Source organism: Anolis sagrei, chromosome 2 (assembly GCF_037176765.1).
Source record: "Anolis sagrei isolate rAnoSag1 chromosome 2, rAnoSag1.mat, whole genome shotgun sequence".
Lineage (NCBI taxonomy): Eukaryota > Metazoa > Chordata > Lepidosauria > Squamata > Dactyloidae > Anolis > Anolis sagrei.
The window spans coordinates 143,782,362-143,803,744 of NC_090022.1; the positions used below are offsets into that span (position 1 = coordinate 143,782,362).

The following is a 21,383-nucleotide window of genomic DNA, read 5'->3' on the forward strand; positions in this document are numbered from 1 at the left end:
ATGGGAATCTCAAGGGAAGATGCCAATGGTTTGCATTGGTCATGAGATAATCATTCAAGGAGGGTTTCTTAGCAAAGCCCTAAGTCTTGGGGATTGTAAGCAGGGAGTCTTAACAGAGGTCCATCTACAGAACTCTTATGCTACACTGGGGAATGTGGGTTCTCAACCTCTACTTGATAGCGATGGCAAATCTCAACTTTCCCTAAATGTCAAGAACAATGGAACCATTTTTCATCCTGTAGTTTTGGGTTACCAGCAAATGCTGAGAAACTGTGTAGCTTGCCCAGAGAATGCCATAGTTTTCCAAAACCACACAACTTTCAGCACAGAAAGCTGATCACTGGTTTTATGGAACTGTATTTCCTGCACTTCCATGGCATTGGCTGACTACTGATAGCTTATGGTATTAGAAGTTCTGATCTTCTCCTACTAATGTCTCAATGTTGTCTTAATTCCCATAGAATCTGCTGGGGACACACAACTTGGGCCGTGTCTATTATGAGCCAATCAAGGACCGGCATGGCAACATTATCATAGTTACAATAAGAGAGGTGGAGACTCTCTATTCCTTTTTTAATGGCAAATGGATGCAGATCTCCAAGCTACAAAGCCAGAGAAAATCCCTCTCAACGCCAGAAGAGCCAACAGCATTAGACATCCTGCTCATTACAATCCAGGTAAATCTGTGGTTCTTTGTGTATGAAAAACCTTTGAAATAGCCAAATGCTTCTTTTGATGGAAAGGCCCTTTCTGTAAGTAAAATCCAGCCTGTTTACAAACCTGCTGTAGCCCCCAAGGAATGTGATAAATGTGGAGATTTGGAGATTTTGGTGGCTTATGGGATCTGAGGAAATATTCCATTTTGTATTTGAGTGAGCCATTCTTCTTTTCGATCCCCCCCCCCCTCTCTCTCACACACACACACACAACGAGATTTTGAACTAGTTGCTTCTGGAGGCAATCATCTACCAAAACCTTCCAGGCAGCATGGTCAATGGATATGTACAGTCCAAAAGATACATTTGCCAGGCACTGCAAAAACAAAACAATGGGACATTTCCTTCACAAGGCAGAAAAATTCATGGACTTTAAATTTTATCTCCTAACAGTGGTTCCCAACCTTTGGTTTTCTAGATGTTTTGGACTTTATCTCCCAGAAACCCCAGTTATCTTACCAGCTGTTGAGAATTTTGGGAACAGAAGTCCAAAACACCAGGAGGGAGCCACTGTCCTCACAGATGAATTGGCCTGTTTCTGCTCTGTGTCAGTTTCTCTTTGTGTTCATTCATTTGATCCAGTTAACTGCATATAGGAACATTAAGTCCAATTTCTGCATTGGTCTGTGGCTTTATAAAAAGAGAACAAAACACATTTTAGATCTGTGGTTCTTAACCTGAGGGTCCCCAGATGTTTTGGCCTTCAACTCCCAGAAATCTCCCAACTTGTAAACTGGCTGGGATTTCTGGGAGTTGTAGGCCAAAACACCTGGGGACCCACAGGTTGAGAACTATGGTTTTAGATAATTAACATCTGCATTTTTGCATGTGACTTTTCTGATAAGAATTTTTATGCAACTTTCCATAATATATTTTTGTATTCAGTCCTTGAGCAGAGTGCTATGTTCAGAGTGCCCTGAAGAAAAATTGGAGGATAACTATGTTCTGGTCCACATATCAGTCCAGAAAGAAAAGATGGAGCTAGGCCAAAAATAATGCTCCCTCCCTTGTTAGGTATAGTCCAAGTTAATTGAACTCCGTTCCCATTAAAATAATGGTTTTCCAGTTAAGGTCTTAAATTAACTTGCCTTCCTGATTCTGGTGGAACATAATCCAAACTAATTTTATCTGGACCCTCATAAGACCTTATAAAAGTTCCAGGCAAACAAGCCAAAGAAAAGATTCTAAGGCAAGGAGTTAGGAAGAAACAGATCAGGCTCTTCAAGGAACAAGAAGGCACCCAAGCTATCCAATTCAGCTGCCAACAGGATAATATTGCTAGACAAATCAATAGAACCCAGAAACGAGCTATTCATCCACAAATAGCAAGAGTAACCATGGCACTAACAGTCAAGACCAACCAAGGGATTCGGTCTTCCTGACATATCATGATATTATGTCCCTTTCTTCTTCAGCAGGTCCTGCTTTCCACATAGCTGGTTTAACCTGAAATGCCAAACTGGGAGAGCAAATGCAGACAAGCTCTGGTACCAGAAACCCGAATAACTCCCTGGCTTAAACTGAGTCCTGCCTATGTCTCCCTCCAACCCAGTGAATCTAAATTAACTATTGCAAATATTAATCTCACCAAGCCATTTCACTACAAAATGGCTCCAGAGAAGCCAGTTGAACTAATAAGAAGTAAGTGCTGCAAATCAACAGTTAATAATAACACCCTCCCCCATTTGTTTTTTATATATATTTGCTTCATTTAAAATATGTGCATTAGATTATGGAAAACCTATCTCTGCAATCCTTGCATCATGGAAATGTATTTACAGGTTATAAAAAAGAAGCAGATTGGAGCATATATAAAGAAATGCAGGTCTAACTGAGTTGCTACCAGCAATCTGTTAGGGGAACTGGCCTTACCTTCTGCCCTAACAATTTGTGCATTCTTATCAGGGTCCAAACTTTCATGATGGGGTTGTTGAATCATCAAGTGGAAAAGATCTCACTGCACTCTGAGGTGCCAAGTATAGCAATGGCAGATAATGCCATGGTTCCAGTCGAGAAAGTATGGATTCAGGTGTCATATGGATAAATCAGGGAGATATTCACCTTCATGCAGAACTTGATATAATTAGGGAAATATTTAAGAAAGGAAAGAAAGGAAGGGAGAGAAGAAAGGAAAGGAAATTGCCCCATTCATGTTTACATTATTTTCTTCTAGAAAGCATGACAACACAGGCTGCCTATCAGGACTCTTTCTCATCATGAAAGTCATATGTTGAAAAATAGGAAGCAGCTTCTTTTAGATAAGTGCTATATTGACTGGTTCCAGTCCCTGAGCCATTGGCTGCCAGTCTGTTGTGAGCTTCCAAGAGAAAAATAAACATTGTACCCAGTGGGTGTATGTGTGTGTGTGTGTGTGTGTGTGTGTGTGTGTGTGTGTGTATATACATACACACACACACACACACACACACTTTTGTGTGTGTGTGTGTATAGTGTCAGGAGCAACTTGAGAAATTACAAGTCACTTCTGATGTGAAAGAATTTGCCATCTGCAAGGACATTGCCCAGGGAGCACCTGGATGTTTGATGCTTTACCGACCTGTGGAAGACTTCCCTCATGTCCCCACATGGAAAGCTATAGCTGACAGATGAAGCTCACCCCACTCCCCAGATTTGAACCACCAACAGTTTGGTCAGCAATTCAGCCAACACAAGGATTTAACCCATTGTGCCATCGGGGGCTCTGGCACAAATATGGTGCCAGTCCACCCATGCCAAATTGCTTAAGTAGCATTGTCATAGATGACTATTTTTATTCTGGTTTGACCAGAATCACTAGACATGGACCTATTACAATGCAAATGCTTTTCAATCACAGCAAAGAGGAGTAGCCAGCCAATACTTTGTGTTTTGGAAGGTTTCTATAGGGTTCTGAATGCTTCTGCCCCAGCTTTTTCTGAGAGGTAACATATTGAGCTGTTGTGAATAAGTCTGGGAAGAGAGTCTTTGGATAAGAAATGGCTATTTGCAGTGGGGTTTTCAAAATCCCAATGTCCATTATTTAAAAGATCTCGTTTGTGCTCTTGATTGATTGCTGATGTACTCAGTGGTGACACTTCTAGATCACTACCACTGGGTGGCATCAAAGACTCACGCACTCACTTGACTGTCAGTGCCATCTCCTGGCATCACTACCAAGTGGCATCAGAGAAAAGGCTCATGTACTAATCTGGCTGATATATCCAGGCGCCAAGACCCAGTGACTGGTCTTTGAAGAGAAGTTCATTTACTCCTTTGCAAGGACCACTCCAGGCAACCAAGCCCCAGAGGAGGTCCTAGTTGGCACCCTTCAGGCATCCAAGTGTTACACTTGCACAGAAGTCTCCAGTAGTCTTCAAGGGCCCACAGAAGTGAGAGAAGTACTGCCAAGGACTGAATTACAGGCTGTGTTTTACCTATTAGCAAATATAGGGGATGATCTCATCTATCCTTTTCACTATGAAGCAACTGCTGACTGATTTCAGCTGTTTTAGATAAGAGTTGTGGGTGAAAACAGTGTTTGTTTTCCAAGTAGAAAAACATGCAAACTGTACATAATATTTAGTAAAACACTTGAAACATACTTAATTTTGAAGCAAAAAGAAACCCATTTTGACATTTAGGGTATTGGTCATTATAAAGGATTGAGGAAAATACTTATTGGGTTTGCATTTTGATGCTAGCAAACCTATTGCTCTTTCCCCAAATAAAACTATTAAAAGAAATGTAGCATTGTTCAAAAGCCTACACATTCTCAAACATTGTGCTCAAGATAATCAGTTATGAAAAATGCACAAAAAAGTACCCGCATTGAAATAAAATTGAGTGGATAATTTGGTGTCAGGGAAATGTCTACACCAAAATATTCTAGCCTAAGGAGGGATGTTTATGGGTGTGCATTTTAAAAAATGTTCATTAAAATGGGTACATCTGGAAAATTGCATACATGTATTTGGAACAAAATGCATCAAAAAACCACATGAACTTTCTTGTAGTGATTTTTTAAGAAATCACAGATCAGTATGGAAATGGGGCTTAACAAATCTACCTGCCTATTTCACTGTCCTATACCACTTAGTTCACATCTGCAGTACTCTCACATTGTGAGAATAAATGTGTGGATTGGTTCCTAGCAATTATGTAAGCCATAACAGAAACTGCTTTTATTGCTTCACTCAAAAGTTCAATGTGAGCACAGCCTTGAGACAAAATCTACTCACATTTTAGGACAGAATTCTTCTCTCCCTGAGAAACTTTGCTAGGGTCAAGAACTGGGCCAGCAGGAGACATCAAGCAGGAGCCAGTATCATTGGCCAAATGAAATCCAACCCTGGACTGGAGGCCTCATAACTCTTCCTGTTGAAGGGATGGGCAATGTCATTCTATCAGCAACCTCAGAAGCTGAGGGAATAGTAAGGAGTCATGAAGGAACACAGTAGCTTCTGCCCTCAAGATGGTGTTGATCTAGCACTGATGTTGAAATATATCAACAGTTGCTATTCATGGGGAAGTGCTGTTATTCCATTTGCAAAATGTCTTGAGCAAGCCATGTTCCAGGCACTAGTGGCACAATATCCTATACACAATCCTTCTATACCATTTCAGAACCTTCTCCCAAACATGTATATTGGTGCAAACATATACATCTATGAGCCTATCAAGTCCTTAAACACATTAAAGTTAGGGTCAGTAGACACAAATATTGATGCAAAATTTTATCTGCACTAGTTTCACGAAATTTGTGCCTTGAATCTCAGGTTTGAATTGGCTTTCCAAATATTGTTGCACTGGAGCGCTCAGCAGCTCGAACCAGATAAGCCAATTGTAAAGAATATGGGAATATTTGGAGGACCACATAATTCCCACTCCTGCCATACACATAAAAGCCCTCCCACTGGATTTCATGAACTTATTCCTAAACACATTCTTCTGTGATTCAGGGCAAGGGGGAGGCAGGAGAGAAAAAAAGAGGATATAAAGAAAACCCTCTGATTCTGGATTTTCCTTTTCTAAGGAAACAAATTATTTTCTTGTCTGGTGTTCTCTCTTTCTTTGCAAACAGGATATACTTTCCTATCATCGAAGAAGCCAACAGCGCCTGGCTCCTGGCCTTTATTTGGGCTACCTGAAACTCTGCAGCTCAGTGGATCAGATAAAAGTGCTTGTGCTGCAAAAATTACCCAACATCCTGTGTCATGTTAAAATCAGAGACAACAGCAATGTCTCCAAGTAAGTACAGAATTTCTTTTTTCCTTTCTTTCCCTCCCTCTATCTCCTCTTGAGTTAGCATGCCAATGCTGCAACCACAAAATATGCGTATTTGAAAACAATTTAGACTGGACTCAGTAGAATTTACTTCTAAGTAAAAATACATAGGGTTAAACTGTCTTCTGTTAATTTACAGACTGCTTTACAATCAGAAGTAGTCTGTTAATTTACAGGCTGCTTTACAATCAAAACTGCTATGCCAGTTTGCAAGGGTGATATGTTGTCCTTATTCCCATTTCACTCATAGGAATCTAAAATGGAAAAACAGCAACTGATACGGTACCAAACAAGGGACACATAATAGCAATCCCACTCAACATCCCAGCTCAAAGTCCAGCTTTCTAACTACAGCAGGGAAGATAGAGTCTACATAGTCCATACAGCCCCTGAGCCCCCACATTTCACCCCAGACTACCTTCTCAATTTGTTTTAAATAGTTGCAAAATTGGTTGTACAATGCAACACTCAAACTTCTTTCAGAAAGCGTAGCCAAGATTCCCAGGTTGCAGAGCAAAGGTTTTCCAACTGGTCCCTCGTTCTTTCTTCTAGCCTTGCACAGACTTGATCATTGCATATCCTCCTCCTATCCCAGCTGGACAGGTACAATCCTGATTATTGTTCTGTCGTCTCATTTTTCAGCTGCTTTTAACATATCCCAGTTTCTCTCTCCTCCTCCTCCTATTATCATCTTACTTCACAGGGTGCAAACTGAGCTCAAAGGGCAAAAGTAGTATACTTACAACTCAGCAGAGAGAAGAGGAAGGGACAAGATCTTGCTCTTCCTTGTAGGCTCAGGCTGCAGCCTCTCCTGGCTCAGTAGCAGCAGGTGGACAGTTCTTGGTATTTATTTACAGTATTGTTTTAATCATTTATTTCCTGGCTTGAGTCCCCCAATACTGGGACTCAAGATGGCTTACAGAATTAGATGATTACAGCTATTTCCCATAAAAAATAGTTCTATCTATGTTGGTGGATGGGCAATCAGATTTTCAAAGTATTTTAAAATAATTATGAGACAACTGATGCAGAAGCACAAAATTCCTCCTGAGACAATAGACTTCTGGTGGAATTCCAGTTCTTTGATGCCTCCATAATCAAAAGGCAATAACATTGTGAATGCGTATTATTGGCTTATTAAAGCCATTTTACCTGCATGACTGAGGTAAACTGACAACTGAAGAATTTATTTCCACACAATATTTCATTACTGTTGTGGTTCCAAAGCCTCTCAGTGGCCTGTTACTGTTACAGTTGGAATCGTAATACCGCAACTGTTTACTTTCTTATTATTCAAATGTAATATTATTATTTTTTTAAAAAACAGAATGATAAAAACCACTGGCCTAAGGTTCAAGGCACACTTGAATTGTGAAGCCATATCCTTCTCATAACTATACAAGTAAGTTACAGTTGCACCACACAAAAAAGGATTCTGCTCCTTGCTTCTATTCATTTGGCTGCTAATTGGAGGGCTTTTGGTGCAACCTCTCCTTCTGATCTGCTGAGTTGATTAATAGCAAACCAATCTGTAACAACTGAAGTAAGCTAAGAACAAAGGGGAAGTAGATAGAGAAACTGGGACATTTTAAAAGCACATGGGAAAGTCTGATGACAGAGAATTCACCCTAGCCATTTGGAGGATACAAGGCAGAGGACTACTCCGAAGCTCTGCCAATATGTGACACAGAGCAAGAGATGTTCTGCTGCCCCTGGGATGGAAGTCCTCTTTGCCTCCATTTATCAAGTAACCACAGAGAACATTGTCAGGGCCTGGAAATCACAAGTAGCAGTCACTTGCAATGGTGACACTTACAGAAGGGAACCACCCCACATTTTTTTTAAAAAATTGAAGACCCTTGCATCCTATTGTGCCCATTTGGCAACTCTGACCTTCTAGCATCCAGCCCTTCACACGAATAGAAGACCTTTCCTGTTGTAGAGTCTGTTCATTTCCCCAATCCCACAAATGGACTTGAAGCACTCAGGACTTCAGAAATGGACTTTAAGACTTTAAACCAGTGGTTCTTAACCCAGGTGTTTTGACCTACAACTCCCAGACATTCCAGCAAGTTTACTAGCAGTTAGGATTTCTGGGAGTTGAATACCCAAACATCTGGGGACCCACAGGTTGAGAACCAGTGCTTTAAACCCACAACCTGTCTTCACTCCCATGTCTTCCTGGCCAAGCATCCCCCTTGTAGTCATCAATGCATCCCTTTTTCAGATAACTCAAGCACATTTTTAGACTGTTATATATGGTTTTAGAACATTGGAGCTTTGAAAGCTTGCATGGTGTGTTTTATGTATGTCTGTTAGCAAGCAAAGATTGGTCTTTTGTGGATTTTGTTTCATTTTGCTACATGGTTAATGTGGCTACCCATAAACAGATAGCATGAGTGTTAATAGTTCCATATTTCAGAAATAATGTCATGAGTAAGAGTAAAGTTGCTTTATTGGAGGAATGGTGAATGGTTGTAGTTACTTTCAAAAGTTACTTTCAAAAGTTACTTTCCATGGGCATTTTAATATGCATGAGGATAAGAATTATCCAGCTTTTATGACATTGCTTAGTCTATTCAGAAACGTTAACAGAAATTAATGCAGATGTAACAAGTAGTACTGCATGGACTGTAACAGGTTAGTTCATTTCATAGCAGCAGGGAGCTAGGAAATGGAACACATTTCTTTTAAGAAGTAACTTTCCGCCCCCCTTTCTGGTGAGGGCTGTGTGGATGCCAATCAAAACTACAAATGAGAGAAGATGAAAAGTGTAGGATTATTGAAAGGACCTTCTCTTGTTTTGACACCATGGCATGCCTCCCTCCCTTGCCTTAAAATAAGGTCAACCTCCCTCAGCTGCCAAATTGTCCCGTGCCTCTTCCCCATATAATCATGGGCTAGGCTACTTTATCTACCCACAGGCTTAGATGGAAAAGAAATACATCTAGCAAAACCCAAGCAATTTTCACTGCCTATAGTCAGTGCTAGAAGTGCCTGATGAGAAAATTGAGCCCCTCTGGAAAAATGCCACTGTAGCCCAAGGCATGTGTGTTAAAAAATTATAGAAACATGGAACAGCCCACATGTCAAAGAAAGCTGAAATATTTCAAAGGCATGCATTGGGGAGGGGGGGGGAGGAGTGTTAGATCTTAGGAAAGAAGTCTTCATCTTGATGTGTACGCTCAAAGAGAATGAAATCAGAAAGCTGGCCCTTTCTTAACCACAAACAATCGGGCCTGTTATAGGTTTAGAGCATTTTACTATCTGAGAATGAAAACCTCAACAGAGCCCAAACATACATACAGTAAATTCTTCCTTGTGCTGTGAACTTTTGTTATATTTCTAATTTTAACCTCGCTCCGTATACAGAGAAGAGTGGGAATGGATCCAAAGTCTTTCTGGCTCAGAATCTATGGAAAATATGGATCATTCTGCAGAGTGCCCAACTCGTCTGTTCTTTGAGCTCCAGATGGCAATGAAAGCTCTCCTTAAACAGATCAATCTACCTCTACGACAGGTATTATGTGTCGTGACACTTACAGCCCTATTCATTCAAAGTGGATGCAATGACTTGAAGGAAAACTATCTGGTTTTATATGGTTCTCCTCCTCCTCCAACAGTCTAGAATGGGTTCAAGATCAATTTTGTTTTCCAGGAGCATGTTGTATATTAAGGAGGTCTACATTTTGCTCCTTATAGATTAGATACAGGAAAGCTCCATTCTAGACTTTAGGGCTAGTACGCCAAAGAAAATTTTCAAAATGCTGCTCTAACTACACTCTGAGCTCAAGGTGGAATCCCAACAAATCTTCACTACAGGCATGGTTGTAATTGCCACTTTGAAAGTAAGTGGCCTCCTCTAAGTTAATATAGATTTGGCTGCTACCCGCAATGTTGTTTGAACCTGTGTTGGTTAAGCACAAGTTTGCACTGAGTCAACCATGCAATTGTTTCGATGTGCACTCAGGTCCCTAGTCTCCAGTGTGCACAGGCATATCATTGAGCCACTACTATCCATGCCTACAAATGCTTTGCAGTGGTACATTTTGTCAACACAGTATAAAAACAATATATATCAAGATTTAGATGCATGGTGTCACGTGACTCTTTTTCTGTGCAACCCACTTCAGCTCATGCTGAGTGAAAACAAATAGGCTGAAGCAATCATGTTCAGTAATAGATGTCTCATTGTTTATACAGCCTCCTGAACCAGACACATTATCTGATGACATATGTCCATTCCATCACAGAAAAGGATTTGGAAATGTAGCCTAGATGTTGACAGAGATATCAGTCTATTGTAGATTACATTAAATGTACCAGTAAATCAGTGCACAGAGGCAAGAAAGAGCATAGTTATTTTTCTTTTAAACGAGGATATGTCAAAACCAGGTCACAGGAAGCTGTTTATTACTGTTATTTCTCTAATTCACTATGTCTACTAGCCTTTATGCTCTTCCTGACTTCCATGCATTGATCACATATCATAGGTGGAATCTGCATGCCTGTGAGTACAAATACAGAGTGTTTCCCCTTGGGGCATAGTTTGCTCAGAGAACGCTTCCATTATGCATACAGGTAGTGGACTTGTAGGGTATGTGTAGGAAAGTTGGCCATTTTGTGGAGATCAAAAATATGATCTCAAGCTTGGGTTACAACTATATTGATCCAGAGACAAGATTATAAGCTAGTTGTGGATCTCTAAGAACCTCATCACACTAGAGAATGAATTCACTTTAAACCCGGTTGCTGCCTTCTGCAAAATTCTGGGGTTTGTAATTTAAGGAGGAGTCTTTAACAATCTCACTAAACTACAAACCCCAGAATTCTGCAGGAGGCAGAAACCGGATTTAAAGTGGATTCATTCTCTAGTGTGATGAGGTCCTAGGTGTTGTTGGACTGAGGGCTCATCTACTACTCACCATGTAGTTATGGAACTTCCAGGTTTTTTGTCATGGAACTTCCAGCACCATGATAGAGAAAGTCAGGAGATGCCCTGGAGTTTGTCTGAAACTCTAGAGTATCCCATGCTTTTGGCACTTTATGGACAGCCAGACCAAGTTTGTTGTTTGGGGGGGGGGGGAGGGAATAGACGGAGCCCATGTCACCACCTTCACCACTGCCAGGCAGCCTCAGAGCGCCATGAGAGCTCCCTGCTGTTTGGGGCTCACCATGCTGACAATGGCAGAGGTGCAATACTGAAGAAGAGGGGGAAGGAAGCAGCTCTGTGTCTCCTATCAGCTTCACCTAGGATTGATAAGAACTGCAAAGTGGCTTGGCGTCCACCATATCCTCTATCTTCATTACGGCCTTTCTGATCAAACAAACCACCCCTTGGTTACACTTTCCATAGGTCAAGTTCAAATGATAAAGGCAAATGAAGATAGATTCTCAATGGTTCTTTCAAAACTATAGAACTCTTGCAGCATGCTGAAATGTGCACGTTTTGGCTGGAATCCTGTTGGTGATGTATGCCGACATAAAATTCTATATTCTTTAGAATTAAAATACGACCTTCTAGATATTATATTACAACTGGCATCACCACTGTTCCCTGATCACACTCACGGTAGGTGACGTGAGATTTTTACTCTAATGTTAAGGTAACCACATGATATCCATTACTGCTTTTAAAAGTTTGTATGGAGCCCTGGGAGTTGAATCATAAATATTCTAGGCAGCATTGTCTTGTACATAAAAGCCATGATCTCTCTTCAGCTAGGACAAATATGTGCATTGGCTCATCTTCTTCCATGTGTTAGTGCTGCTCTGAAATGAGCAAAGTTTTCTTTCTTTTTCCTAAGTGGCTGGAGTATTGAAATAAAAGTGCCCAAACGGATCCCACACCTTTATTTTGGATCAAAGTAGATCTAGTTCAGCCATTTGATTTTGATTTTTTTTTCCAATCTAACTTGTTAAATCTCTTTCATTGCCCTATTCAGTGACAGGCCGGAGGGGGAAAGGGCCAGAGAAGGAAAGTAGGCAGCCAAAGAAGGGGGCCAGGGAGGCTGCATAGCTTTCCTAACCAGCTCCTAAATTGAAAGTTAAAGGTTTTTAATTGAATTCATTTTCTTGTTTTCACATAATTATACAATCATAATCTTGAAAAGCTCATGGAGTGTGATCGTTTTCTGGCTAATAAGAAACATAAATGTTATTTTCTGGAGGAGGGGCATGTTTTTGTGTGCACGCGTTTTAATAGGTGTGTGTGTTCTAATGGAACATTAGAGCTTTAAATCTTTATTTTATGAAGTAAAATTAACACAGAGAGAGACGGGCTCACACACACGCACATACACATTTATGTTTTATAATAAATGCCAGTCTTGGTGTTATGCAACTTTGCTCTAGAAGCTTTACACCAATGGAGGGGGGGGGGCTGTTGATATAAATACAGCGTTGTAACTCTTGCCTCCCCTTCTCTCTCCCCCCACCCCCATTTCTTCTCTGTGCGTGTCCCTCTGCAGGCTAAGCTCTTCCGTCTGTACACACAGGAGGTGTTGGAACTGGGTCACAATGTGTCCTTTCTTCTCCTGCTCCCTCCCTCAGACGACGTCTGCACTGCCCCAGGACAGAATAACCCTTACACCCCGCACTCAGGATTCCTTAACCTCCCTCTTCAGATGTTTGAACTCGGTATACTACCTTGCTTCACCTAGAAATATTAGCCCAGTTGCCTTATAATAAAAATCACAAAGTTGTATCTGTTCCCTTCCAGCTCTTGCCTCCCCCTTCTCCACCATCCCAGAGGAGAGTCAATAAATCACGTGATGATTTCTTGGCAACAGCTTTTTTCTCTCCCTTACTCTCTATCTGACTACAGACAAGAAATAGAAAGGGCATAGCTACCAGATTACAGGCTCTAGTTGTAACTTTTGCAGGTCAAAAAGAGCCAGAAGTTATCTCAGCCAACAAGGAACTCCTCTACCATAGGCAGACAGAATAAGGACACACTGAAATAGAGATGTCAGGCATTGTTCAGTGGAAGTTGAAATGATTCACACTGTCTTAATGTTGCTTTTGTCTTTAAAACTCTGTAGAAAAAGACTCTCTCCACAAACTGCAGGACTGCACTTGCTATAGCCATTACCCAAACATTTAGAATTAAACACAACACCCATACCACCCACAATCTGATTTGAAGTCAGCATAATCACATATTGAAAATTTAACAAATTCCAGTTTTGAACAACAGTTCTGCACTCTTTCCAAAAGTATGAAACAAGTGACTAGTGAATATAATAGGCACATTAGAACTGTTTTGTCATATAATATGCTGTGCTGGATGGATCATTGATTTATTTCAGTATGGGTTTGCGTAGTCCATTTCTTCTTCCTACTATGTGAGGAAATGAGAAGAGAGTTTAGTTTGGACTGCAGCTAGAATCCTCTTGGTGACATAGGCATGTCCAAGGAACTATTCAGTAGTTGTTTGCACAGTACCCTCTGTTGTATCAGCCTACTGCACTGAAAGGCTGGGACCAAGTGCAGGGTATATGAACAACATCCAGAAGAAAGAAGAAGTCCCCCCCACTCAGCAAGGATATGACTTGCAGTGCGCCACCACACAATGCATGGCAGGCCCCACCCACATTCATCCCAAATTGGAAGATAAGTGCTGAAAGTCACTATGTCCTCCACTATGGGGAGGAAAGTGTAGTTTGAGTAGTTTCAATGGACTACCCACACTTTCCTCCCCATTTTGCTGTGTGATGTCAGAAAAGGCAGGGGGGCAACGCATGTTGCTGCCATTTTTGCCATCTGATGAAGGGAAGGACCTCATCACCATCATCTTCCTTTTCATCGGTAATTGCCAGCACAATGGCATGGTCCAAAAGGGCTGTGTGAAGAAGTCCTTACCTTCAACCATCGTTGCCCTTCAACCATCATTTACCCTAAACAGTAGGCCCAATGGGAAGGGAGGATATAAGTTTTAGTTCAAAAACATCTGGAGGGAGAGAGTTATTTACCTCTGCTCTACTGATATAGATGATTAGCTGGATACAAATGATAATAATGTAGCTATAGACCAGGGATTCACAAACTGTTTTGGACTTTGTTTCCCAAAAGTCCTAGCCAGCTTGACCAACAGTCAGGAATTCTGGAAGCTGAAGTCCAAAATATCTGAAAAACCAAAGTTTGGAGAACACTGAAGATGATATCAATGTATTTTGTAAGAAGAGTAATCCCAGAATAAATTATTTTTGCCAGCTCTGCTTTCTGAGTCTTGCTCTGATATGAGGGAGGCCTTCTGATTCCTTAGCTACATCAATTGGATCCCACAGCTCTTAAGGCATGAGAGTTGTCTACTGACCAGCTATGCCTGGCTGAACTCCCACCAATAGCAACAGTGCTGTGCATTCTATGAATCACTACTATTTTGCTACTGTAGTCAAAAGGTTGTAAGTTCACTGTAGATAACACAGTTTGTGATTTTTTAAAGAATTTAATACATTTTGAAAAAAGTCCCTTCCCCTCTCTTCACCTTAAAATTAGACCAATGCAAACCTTGGGTTTCCCCAGCATATTGCTGCCTGCTCTAACTAACACTGCCTCCAAGAGTTTGGGCTGAAGCCTGTCCCAGTTCACCCTTTCCACCCTATGATTCTTTCAGTCAGACATTTGCTGAAGAAAACCCTTGGGGAAGATCATGGCTTACGCTGTGGAACTTCTTTATACTCCCTCCAAATCTCTAAATGCAAGGATACTGTTCTGTTACTGCTATTAACTACATCTCCCAGATTCCTGGATAATTCTGTGGGTTGTAGTCCCTAGCAATAACTGAAGATTATGATGTTAGTTAGATCAATACAGACTTCAGAGATAGCAGAGCCGTGTTGCCATCCACAATGAGGATTCAGCAGACTTTCCTCATTTGTCTCACTGCAGCAAATTGACGTTGCGGGCCTTTTGCAGTACTGCAGGGAGAATTCCAATAAAAGCTCAATTTTACTTTCCCAACAAAAAGTAACTGATCTCATGCTCCAGCACCGGGGCCATTTTCTGTCTGATTTATTACACGTTTCTCCCCAGTGCCCATAAAATGGCTGTGATTCACCTCCCAAATATTGGAAGCTTCCACTCCGCATTAGTTGGTGGCTACCGGATCTATAATTGTGAAACCACAAAGGGGCTACGCTGAAGTAACATTTGTTACAGTAACATTAAGAGCCTGGTTTCCAACCACAGCAGCTAGACGCGTCAGTTCTGAAGTGAAACAGCAGCTGTAATTTTACTAATAGCGCCACAGGCATGGGGTGAGCTGTTAGACCACATGCCAATCAAAAGACTGATAAACCAGCCAACCTGGTGAAGGAGAATGGCACCATCCAGGGCACTGTCGCCCTGTTAGCCTGTTAGGGATCTCACTGTAAAAAAAAAAACATACTGTATTAATTACAACTTTGAATTAACCCATTGCTAGAAGCAGGTTCAACCCCCCCCCCCCCTTTTAATCTGAAATGCTTGGGACCAGAAGCATTTGGAATATTTTTATTTTTTCAGATTTTAAAATATTTGCATACAAGAAGTATTTACGGTAGAGAGTGTACTGCTCCATGCTCCAAATAAGAAATGAGTGAGAATTTCATTTCAGCACTCACTAATATTCATGACATTTAAATGCTGGCAAAAATGAAACTGATGTTATTTTCCCATCTCTAACTATCATGTGCCCTTTTCAGGGGATTTTGGGTGGAAAGAAACAACTCACAAGTGCAATACAAATATAATACCACTACCAAATAGCATATCAATATTGGGAGAATTTGGACCAAGATTGTTTTGAAATACAAAATATTTGTTGATTAGATGGCTATCTTCATGAATGTTCAAAAAGACTTTGGGACAATGTCAGCTGGTGTCTTCTCTCTTCTGGGATCTACTCTGGACTGTAAAGGAGCTCACCAGGTTTCTGAATCTTATCACTTATATAGGTCCACCATTATGGGGAGCTCCTTTAACATTCATACTAAGAACTAGCACAGATTGACCACCTACTGCTTAGGGAAAGGCATGAAGGGGAGAGATCATAATTCTTCAGTTCCTAAAAATCTCCACTTTAAGAAAATATTATCAAGTATGTATGGATACAGCCTAAAGGTATATCTTACAAAACAACATACATGAGGTGTGTAGCTGACTCATATACTGTGCAAGATATTTGCTCATCAATAAGCATCTGCTGCACCATTAAAGCCAAAGATTTAAGATAGCATGAAAACCATATCTTGATCATTTCTCAAACTCTGAATAGTCTCAATTTAAAAATGTAGCCACTGAATTGGAAAAAAATGTGACTGGTGTGCTTTATATTTGGATTGGACTTTGCACATAAACAACTCTTCATTTCAATTAGCCAGCAGTGATTAACATGCATTGTAAAGACATCCTTGTCTCATGCTTTTCATGCTGCCTGTTTGAGCCCCAAACTTGCATACTCCTTATATCAGGATGGGACTCATGTAACCCCCCGATGCCCAGATGTTGTTGGATTACAAGTCACAGCAGCCTAAAATGACACAATGTATTGTTGAAGGCTTTCATTGCTGGAATCTGTGAGTTGCTGCAAGTTTTCTGAGCTGTATGGCCATGTTCCAGAAACATTATCTCCTGATGTTTTGCCCACATCTATGGCAGGCATCTTCATAATTTCTGAAAATGCCTGCCATAGATGTGGACAAAATGTCAGGAACATGGCTATACAGCCCAGACAACTCTCAGCAAACAGTTGATTGTGAAGAGTGCTTGAAGCTACAGTCAAACAACAACAGGAGACCTGATGGTGTTCAGCCCTGCTTCATATCAGCAGGATGCTCTCCGATAGAAAAGCACGCCCTGGCCCTTTTAAAAGACAAAAGAGGTATAATGACTATAGTATTTCATTCTTTGCCCAGTGCATAAAACTTTATTCTTTGCTGGCAGATGCAAAGGCACACATATTAACATGAAGGGGAGGAAACTGTACTGTGGAGAATATAACTAATATAGATTTGTAGTATTTCTATGAAGAATTGAAATACATACCAAATGAACTATTCACAGCCGTAAGAATACTATGTGTCATTCTTATTTAACACCTGTAACAGGGTGTTAGCTTCAGCCACAAGAACTCTGTTAGACTTCAAGGCACCACAAGTCATATGGTTATTTTTGCTAAACCAGCATAATAGGGTCTATTTGGCAGGGATTTATGTTAAGTAAGATATTTGGAGGGGTGTGTGTGTGGAATAAATGGTACATACTCTGGTTTCTGAGATAAATGCAAGCAATGGTGACTTATCTATACTGAGCGTCTCAGAAAGGTAAGGGTTTTCTTTCGAGTCCCTCATCTAACACACTTGCTTCTGTGCTTTGTTGTCTCCGCAGTTCACTTTTGCAGTTACAAGGAGAAATTTATTAGTCTGTATTGCCGCCTTTCTGCTGTCATAGAGCTGGATTTTCTGAGCACCCAGCAGTCCCTAAGGGAAGCAATTTCAGACAGTGAAGTCGCTGCAGCTAAACAAAGACACCAGCAAGTCCTAGATTACATACAGGTAACCGTCTGTTTTCTGACTAGTCAAAGGTGATTTCTAGCAAGGGCTGTAATTTGGAACCTAAATGGAGAATTGTTGGGCAAGGCACGGCATAAAGACGTTTAGTGTCAAAATACAATTTGGGTTTTATAAAGTAGCCACTCGGCAGCTCTTCCCTCCCCCCTTCCCCTGGTCGCTCGCTCCCAGAGAATTTCATGGATAAAATCATATGACAGTTATACTGGAATTTTATAGAGACACATGTCAGTTTGGTTATAAATTCCATTCCAATATGAGCAAAAGTTGTGTGCTGCAATTGAATGTGGATCACAGCCGTTCTTCTTTTAATGTGAAGCCTCCTGCGCCTTTCCTTGTACCCATCTGTCAGTCTGCAATGAGAAACACCTCCTTAGCATGCACACACACATATTCACATACACACAAAAACAAAACCCCTCTATTTCTTTTGACAGAGGTGGCCATACCATGAGGTAATCTGAAGCGGCACTGTTAGGTAGCAAAAGCTGTGAACCGTGAAAGCCAGCAGCGTAGGCAACAAATATCCACCGTGAGGCACAAACCACCAGAAACCTCTCCTGTGCAGGGCCCATTAAACCTGTAAAACTGGAACTCTTGCCCAGTCTTACACAGGAAATTGTCTCCATTTGTGATGCCCTCGTGTTCATTAGGTGAAGGGAGATGCTCTTTTCACAGCAATATCTACTCAGAGCTTATTCTTACAGGTTTAGCTTTTCAAACTCGGACACAAGCCTTCTTTTGCTGGCCTTGCTTGTCAAGTTTGCATTCCCTGGATGAAACCATATGGACTAGAGGCATAAACCTTGATGTATGACCCACACTTTAGTTACTGTGTTTGAAAGTTGAAATAAGCTGATAGCCACCTGAACCCATGTGTTAATGTCTCAATGTCAAGTCATGTCATGAACCATATAGCCAATGTTTTGTCGAAAGCTATCATGGCTGAAATCACTGGTTTGCTGTAGGTTTTTCGGGTTGTATGGCCATGTTCTAGAACAGTGGTTCTCAACCTTTCTAATGCCGTGACCCCTTAATACAGTTCCTCATGTTGTGGTGACCCCCAACCATCATGTTATTTTTGTTGCTACTTCATAACTGTAATTTTGCTACTGTTGTGAATCATCATGTAAATATCTGATATGCCGGATGTATTTTTATTCACTGGACCAAATTTGGCACAAATACTCAATACTCCCACATTTGAATACTGGTGGGGTTGGGGGAGATTGATTTTGTCATTTTGGAGTTGGAGTTGCTGCCTATATATTTTATTCAACTGTATTTTAAATTGTGTTTTATTGTATGTTCTGTTTCTGGCACTTTGCGCCGTGTATAAGCCGCCCTGAGTCCCTTCGGGGAGATGGTGGCGGGATACAAGAATAAAGTTATTATTATTTGAAACACAACAAGATGAGTCCACAGCAAACAAGATCACTCTGCTGGCTGTTGTATTGGATCACATGTAGGACACTTCCCAGGACACTTGTTGTTGTTGTTGTTGTTATCATTATTCAAATGATATAATGTGGTGGTGCAGTGGGTTAAACCCCTGTGCCGGCAGGACTGAAGATCGACAGGTCGCAGGTTCGAATCCATGGAGAGGCGGATGAGCTCTCTTTATCAGCTCCTTCAACTTCCAGAAATCCTAACAGCTGGTAAGCTGGCTGGTATTTCTGGAATTTGTAGGCTTAAACACCTGGGGACACACAGGTTGAGAACCACTGTTCCAAATCTGTTGCCTATATGAATGTAGCTACTTTTAAAGGTTTAATAGCATAATGCATTTGGGGAGATTGTTACATTCCCTTGACAAAGGTTGAGCCAAACGATCTTGGCCAGAGCAGAGAACCTCTAGAGAGGACATATTTTAAACAGGTAGGCAAAACTGTGTGTACCAGTCCCCTATGTACAGGGGTCACAGTGTACTTATTTCCCTTTTCTCTCATTCCTACAATGGGCAGCTACTGAGCATATTCAATCATAAGTAAAGGTAAAAGTTGTCCCCTGACATTAAGCCCAGTCGTGTCCAACTCTGAAGGTTGGTGCTCATCTCCATTTCTAAGCCAGCATTGTCCATAGACACCTCCAAGGTCATGTGGCCGGCATGACTGCATTGAGCACCGTTACCTTCCCGCCAGAGCAGTACCTATTGATCTACTCACATTTGCATGTTTTTGAACTGCTAGCTTGGCAGAAGCTGGGGCACACAGCAGGAGCTTACGCCGCTCCCCGGATTAGAACCTGCGACCTTTTGGTCAGCAAGCTCAACAGCTCAGCAATTTAACTCTCCACACCACCAGGGGCTCCATATTCAATCATAATTGGGCTTTTTGTATAACTGACTTCAGGAAGAGTGTTTTTTAAAGCTTTCCCAGGACATGACCACGTGTTCTTCTACATGTTTCACACAACATTATTGTGCCCACACTGACTAATTGTCACCAACAAATACTCTGTTTCAGTAGGTACTTATTTTCTTTCTAGCCTTCAGTCTAAATCCTCACATCAATTTTGCAACCCACAGAGCAATTTCATAGTTCCCAAACACCGTTTATATTACATGTTGGCCACTCCAGCAAGCAAAACAGTGACTAAGAGAGATGGCAAATTTCTCCTTCTTTCAGAAAACTAAGCCTGTGTTCAAAAACGCTGGCAATAATTACAAATTGAGAAACCATGCATGTACCCTATAAAAGGTGACAAGCCATGGTGCTCGTATAACATGATTTATAGGGACAACAAGAAATTCAAAATAATGAAATTGGGGGTGGGGGTGGGAAACTAAGGATCCCTATGAAGGAGTCGGTTAGGGTCTCGACCTACATTTCATAGGCTCTAGGCCTCATGACTGTCTATAACTGATGAAAATATAGCAGATTTTCTTTAAACCACAGGGTTTTGTACCAAATTATGGTGACAGTGTATTAGACTTGTCAGGTTCCTTCTCAAATTAAAAACAGCTGTTTTCTACCTTTTGGCAAAATTGTTTAAAAAGCCCCCAACAACTCAGTTCAACCACATACCACCGTCTTCAGCCTCAACCGCAAAACCACAAGAGCATTTGTATGATCCTAGATCTAAGACAGTGCTGAAGTCTCTACACAAACCAAACATTGTAAAGAGGAAAGAGAGTCCATAAAAGCTGTTCTGAAAAGAGAATCGGAGAGCAACCCAGGAAGGTTTTTAATATATATTTATAAGAGATAAGGCACATTGTGTCCGAAACAGGCAAATCAATGGTGAGAAAATAATTATTGTGGGATTAATGAAGAAACCTTGTCTATTTGGAGCTGAATCTACAATTAAGCTAGACTTGATAATGTGCCAGAAGACACTCTTAAGGGACATAGCACATATTAGTTTACCATGATGTTCTTTTAGTGGGGTGTAGGTAACTGAGCCAAAGGAGTCTCTGTATTTCCTCCTGATTATTAGCAGAAGTAATACGGTTAGAACTTCCTTAATTCCTGACCCTGGAACTCCTTTTTCTCACATACTTCATACTACACATGACGCCCCTATTAAAGCAACTCAACCAGCTGCCGATAAGTTTCCTGTCCCAATTCAAAGAGTAGGTTATGACCTATTTTCGAGACTGCATATCCCCCTATGAACCAGCACGGGTTCTAAGATCCACCGGGGAGGCCCTCCTCTTACTCCCACCACCGTCACAAGCATGGTTAGAGGGAAAGAGGGAGAGGGCACTCTCGGTGGTGGCCCCCAAACTTTGGAACTCCCTCCCAAGGGAGATTAGGCAAGCCCCCACATTGTCCTCCTTTCACGGGGATTTGAAAACCTGGATGTTTCAGTTTGCATTTGAGAACACTTAGTCCCTAGGTTCCCTAATAAG

General features: G+C 41.2%; 1 protein-coding gene across 1 annotated transcript in view; it reads left to right on the forward strand.

The window, feature by feature from the left end:
* The window catches only part of ANKFN1 (ankyrin repeat and fibronectin type III domain containing 1), a 124,787-nt gene that overhangs the window by 92,070 nt on the left and 11,334 nt on the right, over positions 1–21,383 (forward strand). Inside the window, exons 13-17 of the mRNA XM_060763984.2 lie at positions 462–677; positions 5,776–5,942; positions 9,351–9,498; positions 12,449–12,617; positions 17,349–17,515. Coding sequence (XP_060619967.2) covers positions 462–677; positions 5,776–5,942; positions 9,351–9,498; positions 12,449–12,617; positions 17,349–17,515 — 867 coding nt within the window. The remainder of the gene's footprint in view (positions 1–461; positions 678–5,775; positions 5,943–9,350; positions 9,499–12,448; positions 12,618–17,348; positions 17,516–21,383) is intronic.